Source organism: Ostrea edulis, chromosome 7 (assembly GCF_947568905.1).
Source record: "Ostrea edulis chromosome 7, xbOstEdul1.1, whole genome shotgun sequence".
Classification (NCBI taxonomy): domain Eukaryota; kingdom Metazoa; phylum Mollusca; class Bivalvia; order Ostreida; family Ostreidae; genus Ostrea; species Ostrea edulis.
In genome coordinates, this window is record NC_079170.1 from 32,156,044 (window position 1) to 32,167,309 (window position 11,266).

General features: G+C 39.7%; 1 protein-coding gene across 2 annotated transcripts in view; it reads right to left on the reverse strand.

Annotated features, from left to right (window-relative positions):
* Window positions 1-11,266, reverse strand: part of LOC125656883 (uncharacterized) — a 91,161-nt gene that overhangs the window by 11,158 nt on the left and 68,737 nt on the right. For both annotated transcript variants that reach the window (XM_056144019.1, XM_056144018.1), the window contains exon 8: window positions 2,626-2,702. In XM_056144019.1, the coding sequence (XP_055999994.1) occupies window positions 2,671-2,702 (32 nt within the window). In that variant the 3' untranslated portion in view covers window positions 2,626-2,670. The remainder of the gene's footprint in view (window positions 1-2,625; window positions 2,703-11,266) is intronic.

Below are 11,266 nucleotides of genomic sequence, written 5' to 3' on the forward strand. Positions count from 1 at the left end.
AGGAGTAAGCATCCCCTGTTGACCGGTCACACCCGCCGTGAGCCCCATATCTTGATCAGGTAAACGGAGTTATCCGCAGTCAAATCAGTGTGCCAAGAACGGCTTAACAATCGGTATGAAACACGTCAGACAGCATTTGACCCAAATTCAGAATTTTTGAATAAATGTTTATAGGGTTAATGGATTTTATTTATAACTTTACTTGACTTCATAGATGAGACTTTAAAACTTAAAAATAACCTTTTAGACAAAAGGTCAGTCAGGAGTTTCGTACTTCAGGTGATTAGTGCGTCCCTATATACGACATGGATGCCATCTTTTGAATGGAAAAACGATGTGGTTCTTTTATTTTGGGATTTACATAACTATACGGTAAACAAAGGACATTTGATAATGATAGAAAGTTAATTTAATAAACAAATAACATTTTGAAGGAAGCAGCATTGTTGCCAAGGTGCACAATAGTCGCTATATACCACCGTCTGAAGTTGACTGTGAAGAGAATATTAAAGTTGATAATAAAACATTGACCCCAAATCAAGTTCATTTTTATAACTTAACATTTTGTCATTTGAACTTTTTTTTCTTTACCTCTTCCGAACGGATTTGAAAATTTTGAAATCCGTAAACCAATTTAAAAAAAAAAATGGCCTCGGGATGATTTAAAAGAAATGATGAATGACATAACCGAACCTCTGTACGAGGAAATCAAAGCGTCAAAAGAGAAAACCCGATAACTGAAACCACGACATCGAGAGGTCACATAGAATTGTCATGCCCGGCAACAGATCCGCGCCCCGTCAGATAATAGTACGAGTGGCATTGGAACCAACTGCTCAAATCTAGCAAAACCCTGCGTGACCACTCAGATACAAAGTTATCGCAATCGATAAGGACTTGACTCGCTTCCGAGACTACCCCTGTTTTATCTTCCTTAAACTCGTAAAAAACCCAGACAAATAAAAAAAATACCAAAAACAAACTATGGACAACAAAATAAGCTACAAGTACGAGACAAGAGCGACAGATTTAACACTATCAGAGAAGAGAGGGATTTAATTCTCATTGGGCAACCCCTCACTTCACTTCAGCTGTCCGAATAATGAACAGAACGAGCTGAGGGGTCAATGAAATCATTAACGGAATTTCCGTGCGGGTATGACAAATGGTAAATAAGGCGCATATCTCCGTTCCCTCTAAGAACTAAGCCTATTTGGGAGACTTGAAGACTAACGAAAGGCATAGGTTTGAAAGGTTCTGAGATACGCTGAAGGAAAAGCTCTTTACTAATGTTTTGCTGAGCTACCAAGATATTGGAATGTAAACTTGGTAGATTTCGGCATTTTCTACTCCCTCCCCCCGTTGACCTAGGTATGGTGTTTGAAAACGGAAAGCAAAACTTTGAAGTCGATAATGAACATGGTGGTATTCTTCCAAGTAATGAGCCAATGCACTAATATCAACTGGTGTATGATATAATAGAACGCTTAACTTGTGAGTGCTTTGATCTACATCAGCTACACAAATGGCTATATTGGCATCGGGTTGACGTTGAGGGAGGGAGAGAGTGCTGTTTGCCCACGACTCGACGTCGATTATCGGTGTTATAGAGCCAGACTTCCCCAAAGCGAGACCCCCCCCCCCCCCAGGTGGAAGGCTCACTTTAGAGCCAGACTTCCCCCAGAGCCAGACTTCCCCTGGCGGAAATCTGGCTCTAGAGTGAGCCTTCCCCCTGCGGAAGTCTGGCTCTAGAGTGAGCCCCCTCCCCCCCCCCCCCCCCCGGAAGTCTGGCTCTAGAGTGAGCCTTCCCTTAGCAGACTTACTCTAGAATAAACCTTAACCCCAGGGGGAAAGCTCACTCTAGAGCCATAAAACCCTCTTGAAGTCTAGAGGGACACCCCCGCTTTCATCCCCTCCTGCGCAAACTATGAAATAAATTTTAGTTTATCGCGGACAGGGAATTACTTACCTTCCTACCTATACCTACTTACCTACCTACCTCAAGTTGTACAAGTTAAAAAGCATAACCGATATTTGTACGCAGGTGAGAAGAAACATATATTCGAAATTTCCTCATTTCATTTTTCAAACTTCTAAAACTAACCAAGGCATGGGTATTGTGTGGGACAAAGTTCAAGGTCTATGGGTTAAACAAAATGACTTATTAATTCCAATATGCTTTATTCACCGTTTTCTTCTTTTGAGTTTAACGAACGACTTAAACAAAATCATCATTCCCTGCTAAAAAAAGGTCTTGGTATCTAAACAATCTCCATAAAGTGATAGTAGTTTACCAGGAATAAATGAAGGGTGAAGTCCTGCTATGAGGGGAAGTCTGACTCTACAACTAGTGATAGAGTTGGTCTTCCCACGGAGACTTCCTCGGGGGTTCTCCTGCTCTAAAGTGAGCCTTCCCCCCGGGGGAAGGCTAACTCTAGAGCCAGACAGCCGGAGGAAGTCTCATTATGGGGGAAGGCTGACTCTACAACACCGGCGGAATGGTGGCAGGTTGGGCACCCACAACCTCCCCAGGGCACTGTATTGGTGACTCCGGGCAGAGTGGCATGTGGGTCCCTCTTCCGCGGGATGGCGACACTATGCCGTTACTGCGTCTGTGTGCCTTACCTGGCATGTCATCAATGTCTCGCTTGCCTCCATTCCTTTTCGGTCTCATCCTGCTGTTGGGGTGATGTAGGATTGATCTGTTGGTTGTAGAATTGAACGCTGATTACAAATTAATTCGATGGGGATATATTGAAAATTTCACAATATTTTTCCACAATGTGCTCTAGTCGAGATTTTCAGTACAACTGAAAGCTTAAGACGTTCTGTGTTGGACTGTGGTACTTGTCCAGTGATATAGATCGTATCGGGTTCTGTGTTGGACTGTAGGTATACATATATACAGATATCTATAGGCTTGTAGGGAGGGCTGACAGCGGATACTCGTCAGGGACGTAGCAACAGAGGGGGGGGGGGGGGGGGGGGGGCGGGCTGATCCCTTCCCCACTTTTTAAAAATTTTTCCTTTCTTCTTTTTTACATGTTAAAACTCTTTTTGCTTCGGATGGGGGGGGGGGGGGCTCTAATTCCGCCATTAACAATCATGATGACACATCTCACTTTTATTAGTAATGCCAAAAAGCCCAATTTGATATAAAGGTAAATGATTTCTCCTAAAAAGTACCAATATGATACGTAAGTTTCGAAATAAGACCTCTTCTATGTTAGAGGTGCAGGAAATACTACTCAGAGTGCCAAAGTCAGAGTGCACCCACACGCAGTAAGGAAAACGGGGAAAAAAGAAAAGACGGCATATGTTTATGAATTAAAATGTATAAGGTATAAATACGTACGAAATTTATCTACCCATGACTACTTATCACTTAATTGGGTGTTTTTATCCATCAACTTCGGGTGATAAAACTGAATATCAGAAACTTCCTGTGTACATTCACACGTGCAGTGATGGGCATTTGTCCCACTCCCCGTATGTAGATTTTTATTGTACGCTATTTAGTGTACTCAAACGCATCTTAAAACTAACTTACGTATTTGATGTATTGTCTCAAAGCCTCGTCCAAACGAAATGCAAATAATAATAATATATAAATAATAAATAAATGAATAAAAATAAAGAATCGTATTAAAGATATCAAATCACTCATTGCGCAATTAAGATTTATCTAGAACAAGTCAGATCCTTATCTATATCGAGTTCGAATTTTGGAAACTATCCATTTTCGATGTTGCTCTTTTTTGTGTGAATAAAATGAACTCCCATTTGCGCAAATGCATTTCATTATATACTACTCAAAATTTGTTAAGGATCATAGATGTTTTTATGTTTCAAAAATCAATAACTGCATAACTGGCAATATTGTGTCCAGGTGAAATCAAAAACGTCTTCAACAAATTTGCACGTGCATTTCATGCCATGGGAAATGCGTTTCTCATCACAGTTTATGCTTTTGCTACCATTGCACGATTTTGACTCAGGCATCGGTGTCTGATTCTTTCTAAAATTTCAAACTCACTTGAGTGTTTACACTACGTTTATCAACACAATGCCCCCTCAACGTGTAAGACGTCGCCTGACGACAGAACAACTGGGCAGATGTATTGGAATGCTTGACGCTGGCTATTCACAACGTGACGTTGCAAATGCACTAAACGTCAGCCAGAGCGTTGTAAACAGGGCCTGGAACCGACAGTAAACTTTTGGTACAGCAGCACACCGACATGGGGATGGCCATCAGAGGTCGACAACCCAACGCCAAGACCATTTTGTGGCTCTTCAGGCACGACGTCATCCCTTCTGGACAGCAACCAGCCTACGTAACGACCTCCTGAACGCCTCGGGGGTGAATGTGTCCACTCAGACGATACGGAATCGGCTTCACAATGCAGGTCTCAACTCGAGAAGGGCATGTGTTCGAGTCCCTCTGACTGTTCGACACCGGCGGGAGCGATTGGACTGGGCTGAAGATCTTGTTCCTCTTTCCAGGACATGAATATCTGTTCTTTCATCCCTGCTGATTCCACCCCAGACGATGATGAAACCACCACCATAACGGTCATGTTCACTGATGTTGGCATCATGGAAACGTTCACGTTGTCGTCGCCACACTCGGTGCCTCCTGTCTGTAAAGTCCAAACAATACATGGACTCATCGGTGAACAGAACTTGAACCCAATCGTTCTGTGTCCAAGTGGCATCCTTAGATTGTCGCACTGGGCAAAATGTACCATTATAAACACATTCGCAATACTGAGTTTGAAATTATGAGCGACCGTTCATTTTGTCTTTAGTTAACTACTCGGCATGACGGATTACTCTTGCGAACAATTATCTAATTATCAATACGGAGAGAGATCAGTTATTTTACATAAAGAACATTTAATTTGGAGCTCCAATATAAGTGACTTCCTGATTATCAAGTTTATTTACTGTATATGATATCAACAATATAAATAACTAATGCACGCAATTATTCAAAACGTGTTCCTAAATTCATTTAAATTAAAAATATATTTTGACCCGGGTTAGAATAGGTCCTCAGTACCCCTTGCTTCTCGTAAGAGGCGACTAAATGTGGCGGTCCTCCCGTGGGGATCCGGGTTAGAATAGGTCCTCAGTACCCCTTGCTTGTCGTAAGAGGCGACTAAATGGGGCGGTCCTTCGGATGAGACCGCAAAAACTGAGGTCCCGTTTCACAGCAGGTGTGGCACGATAAATATTCCTCCCTGTTCAATGGCCATGAGCGCCGAGCATAGGCCTAAATTTTCCAGCCCTTCACCGGAAGTGGTGACGTCTCCAAATGAGTGAAATATTCTCGAGAGGGACGTTAAACAAAATTCCATCAATCAATTGGATGAGACCGCAAAGAGGCGACTAAATGTGGCGGTACTTCGGATGAAACTACAAATAACCGAGGTCACGTGTCACAGCAGATGTGGCACGATAAAGATCCCTCCCAGCTCAAAGGCCGTAAGTGCCGAGCATAGGCCTAAATTTTGCAGCCTTTCATCGGCAATGGCGACGTCCCCATACGAGTGAAAAATTCTCGAGAGGGATGTTAAACAATATTAAATCAATCAATCATTCAGTTCATGTGCAATGTAATATAACTAATGCACGCAATTTTATATTCAAATATTTGTTCTTAAATTCATTTAAATTGAATTAAAGATATCGTTTCTTCAATGCATGTGCACAACAATTCAAACACGTATTTAAAAAGTCTTTCCTCGATGCAATTTTATTTAATTGTGATTTCCCGCGCTAGCGCAGGATTTTATCTAGCATACATGCATAAATACCAAGGATAGCCCATGAAAACTTGAAAGCTTATCCAATAAGGTCCTTTAATGCACGGACGTTTGCACTAGGGGTCACTTATGTGGAGGACACCAGCGTACCCAGAGGAAACTCGCGTGTCCGGGCGGGCGACCACCGTACCCCCTCACATACAACCACTGCCGGTCACAGGGATCGAACTCGGATCACAGCGGTGAGAATCGAGAGCGCTACCTCTGCGCTTACCCGAACAATCTTCAGGCAGTGACTCGATACTATCTGCTGTGTCACATTTCCAACGTAAGGTGTCCATACAAAAATAGACATGGTTTTCTGCATTGTGACATGCTAGAGTCTTTCTGTTGAAAATGAACAAATGTTAATCCGGTGTACGAAAAAGATGTTTCTGATACAAAGATGTCAAAAACTAGGCAGCATCTAATACCCTTAAATATTTTATAAATGTTTTAATTTATGCTGCCTTATGCCTGAGTCTGGTCAGGGGAGAGGGTGGGTGGGATTGTTGCGTTCATAGGAACCCTCTTTCAACTCCCCATTCAAAGCCCAGGATCTCCGCGAAACCAATATCCGCCTTTTTAATTTTCACATATTTCAGATTTTTCCCGATCTCCTGTTCAGATAATATATACTACTCAAAATTTGATAAGGATCACTAGGTTATATGTGTGTAATTTACCACAAACATAACAAAAGACATAAATTTGACTCAGAAACGTGTTTACTCAGGCTATGAATGAAAATTCATGAACGGCATGAACTTTTATCAATACGGACTGCTTGAAATCTGATAACAACACCAAAAGGCATTTCATTACAAAAAGTTAACAGCAAACCAGAGAAAGAATTACACAGTTTGTGGGGATACGGACAATTGTTTCCTGCTGAAGGTACTGCTCCACCACCCTGGCGCGATGAGGACGGGCGTTATCATCCATCAGGATGAACTCGGGGCCAACAGCACCAGCGTACAAAATTATGAATACGCGTCGTTTCGTCTCGTCAAACGCAATAATCGAAAACAAAGTGCACTAAATGAATGCCAAACAGAATAACTGCTAACGGTGGCTTGATTTCTAGGACATTGTCAGGTAGTACAAACTAATTTCGGTAAAATGTTTTAATTAAGGTCGTACTCTACATCGTCATAATGACTGACTTCCTTTAAAAACATGGATGAAAAAATCGATATCAGCAATATTTGTCTTTTCCTTTAAAATACCTAGCCGAGTAGCTCAGTGGGTTTGAATACCGACTGCTGAACTGTAGGTCGCAGGTTCAAGTCCAGCAGGGGTTTTAATTTTTTTTTCAGATTACCTTCTACTAAAACTGTATTTTTTGACAAAATAAAGTAAATTTGAAAATTTTCAATTTCAAAATATTGTTGTACATATCCTCCACTTTTCATCTACATCAAATTTCTCTGGTGTAGCATACCTCCTTAAAGTTATAAAGCGCAAACCTACCAGAAAAGTCCCGGATGATTCGATATCCGACATATTGGATAGTTTTCGACTTATTGTCTGTCATCACAAAACATGTTCAACCAAAATAAAAACGTTTGTGTGTGTTTATCCATGTATTTGTTAATATCAGTAAACGTTCATAAAATATTACAAAAAGTCGTAACAGCGACGTTTATAATCACGAGAAAAAAACAAACAAAACAAATAAAAAAAAAAACTAAAAAAAAACTAAGCCCATCGAAATATTGTAAATTAAACATTTATCGATGTGTCAGATTGTTGATCTCGGGAGAGGCGTGTCCTTGGTCGAATGAGGTGTATATAAATGATAATATTATAAATCTTCACAAAATGAGTTAAATATAGGCCTAGTCAAAGCCGATTATAATTTTATGCTGATCATGTTGTAAACCAATCGCAACTTCTCGACTTCCCGAAAAGGCCCGCGAATGTGCGATTATTGGTTATAGACCCAAGCGTGTATGATGTATGATACCGGAGCTCTAACACCGGCGTAAGACCTCACAGTTCATACCCTCCTGAATTTACAAAAATGACAGCATTCGACTGCGAAATTTCGACGGTACTAGTAACTGTTTCACCATTTCCTTAGTTGAATCTGATTTGAAATGCGATATGCAACCACTTCCGTATTTGATAATAGTATCGCTAACTCGTTTTCTTTAAATACTCAACGTAGGAAATTTTCTTTGTTCATCAATCCATTCTTCTCTTGAGAAGGTGAAGAATACGAACAGTGATCAATCTCAACTCTAATATGAGAGTTGGGCAAACATGGACCTCTCTGAATATATGAGGGGTGGGGTCATGTGCCTAGGGAGAGTAAGCATTCCTAATCGACCGGTCACTCCTGCCGTGAGTCCTATATCTTGATGAGATAAACGGTGTAGCCCGTAGTCAGCATCTTTGTGCTAAGAATGGCCCAACAATTGATATGAAACACGCCAGATAGCATTTGATCTGATGTCAGGTTGTACTGGTAAACTAGATCGCTATAACGACCATAGAATTTGTGAAATGTTGACTTTAAACGAGACTGTTGAAACCTCTGTAACATCAACTTGTCAGTCAGTAGCCTGCCTCAATTTAAAACTGATCACACACTGCCCATTCTCTATTTGACACCAGGGATCGAAATAATTCAACGATCGAGTATAGAATTTTCTAAATGTTTTATTACAATCCTAAGTTTATCCTTGTAAATTTGTAGCTGTCAAATCATGTTTTTAGGGTATGACCTTCTTAGTGACGTCATAATTAATTGACTCAGCATCCCCCAACCGTGCGTAACTATCTAGTGTCTTACCCAAACTCCCCGTCAAGGCCTCATTCATAGGCGTAGCTTGGGTTCGAATATTACCGAGGCAGGGGGTCTGGGGGGCTGCGCCCCCCAGAAGCTATCGACATTTTAACAACGTAAAAGGTGTTGTTTTTTTTTTTACCGAGGCAGCTGCCTCGGTTGCCTCAATGGAAGCTACGCCACTGTCATTATGTCAGCTACGAATTGTAAGCAAACGAACTCTGGCGGAAGTGTGGTGTCTTACCCGTCAGTTGTGGAACTAGCCGTAATGCCCATTCTGCCTTTGGTCACTTATGTAGATTAGCCAATCTTTCAAAATTTTCTGATAAAAACGTGAAATCTTCACTTTCTACATACGTAGGAAGTAGATATTTTTCCCCAGACTTCTGTTCTTTTGTCTCACTATCACCCGGTCTATCCATGACTTTCATTGTAAATCTAATTCTCGCATTTTTGTCTGTTAACCCTTTTCTCCACCTTTTCCCTATTAAGGTTCAGTTTCGCTTTCCTTTTTTGCATCTTTCTCCGCGGTCATGTGTTGTTGTCTCATATCTTGTTTCTTCTCCTCTCCCTGTGCAGCACGTTCATCTTTATCAACTGCCATAGCGTGTTCCCTCAACTCTAGACACACTGACAAATATTGACCCTTCTCAACCGCGTCTTGAACCCACTTAGACAACTTAATCATCTACATACAAGAGCAGCAAACATTCAAAGTGCACTGAAACCAAAACTGCAATATCAAATTGATTTCATATAACTTTTTTTCTGAAACAGCAGTATTCAACAAAATATCTTTTTTTTTTTAAAACGATTGTCAAAAAAAAAAAAAAAAAAATCCCTCCGCTACCACCATATATAATGAAGTTCTTTTAGACTGTGTGCAGACAACAGAAAATGATAAATTGTAGAATAAATAGATAAATAAACTTTATTCAGCAATAAGATAGGTAGTATAAAGATGTTTGAAAAACACAAAGTAATCACACACTCGCACGTGAGCGTACACGCAGACAGGCAGACAGACAGACAAATTCACAAACACAGCTACACACACCACAAATATAACGTGATAAACCAAACAATCTAGACAAAGAGTTCAAGAAATAATTTTTAAACCTAATCAATAGTCAAGATTAAAAAATGATATTAACTCAAACTAATTGTTAATATAGTATTACGAAATGTTTCCAAAACGTAGCTACTGATTGTTAACCACAGAAAATAGTTCACACAGTAGCAATGACTTATAAATTTTAATTTTCAACATTTTCTCAAATTCCTTTAATAAAAGTTAATTTACTAAGTAAAAATTGAAAGATTCACTACGTAACACAGAATATTCACGTAACTCACACTGTATCAAACCTTATATTCTATTCATAACATAGGAAGAGACCTTTAAATGAAAGGTGCATGGCACGCACGATGGTAATAGTCAAAAAGAGTTTCACTCGATATTGATACAACATCGTCGATATGGACATGAAAAGAAATATGTCAAACAAACAATTGCACTCATGATCGGTAAAAACAAAAAAAATCATAATTCGATATCGATAATATCGACAAAATGGAAAAGCTCAACAGTCATGACTCGACATCGATACGATATTGTCGAAATCAACTGAAGGATTTAATAAGACTAAAAGCGACATCCATAATGTAGATGATAATCAACACGATAAAGATTCGATGTCGATATATTATCGATATGATATCGTTGATATCGACAAGACATAAAACCTCAACAATCGTGATTCCATATCAATAAGATACCGACTATATACAAACCCTTAGTATTACAGCTTCAGTACAAAGCCCAATATAGTTAAAATAATCGATATCGTATTCATGTCGTTTCAATATTTCCGATATCATCGATATCGTATGAACATTGTATCTTGAACATAACTCATCGGTGGTCGATACATACATACATACAACGTGTCGCGACAGGCGGTAGCACGTTAAAGAACCCTTGCTGTTACGGTCCTCAGTGCTAAGCATAAATCTAAATTCGTGGTACTTCACCTACAACCGATGACGTGTCAATGTGAATGAACGTTTCTCAACAGGACATAAAACAAACAAACATGAATACATATTCCCACAACTTAGACATATACCATTGTTACGATGTATGCATTTGTTACACATAATATTTGTGCTTATATAATACTAACATAAATTCATAAACTGGTTTGGAGCTTAATAACCCCCAGGTGGGAGGGGGCATATAAAATCTTCACCGAGCTGGGAATATATAATGCTAATGAGTCCCTATTACAGTACAAGATAGTATACCTGTCAATATCTTTTGAATAGTGTAAACTTATGTCGGAGTCAGAAAAAACAAATAGATTTAATTCCATGTATACAGTATATACATATTGTGATTTCTCAATCCCAAGTTTGTCATTTTACTATTTTCAACATAGATTAGTCTCCCATCCATTCCTTTAATTAGTGGTTCAGTGATGTAAGTTTTATCTATTTACGAAATATGATAAATAAATAAAAAAATAATAAGCAATGCAAACGACCGAAATAATGAAAAATTGGGAGGGGGGGGGGGTCAGGGGAAATGAACACTTCGTTACGCCAAAATAAGTTTACGAAAGAGAGACCGTAACCGGTAGAAGTAGGATTAGGATACTCA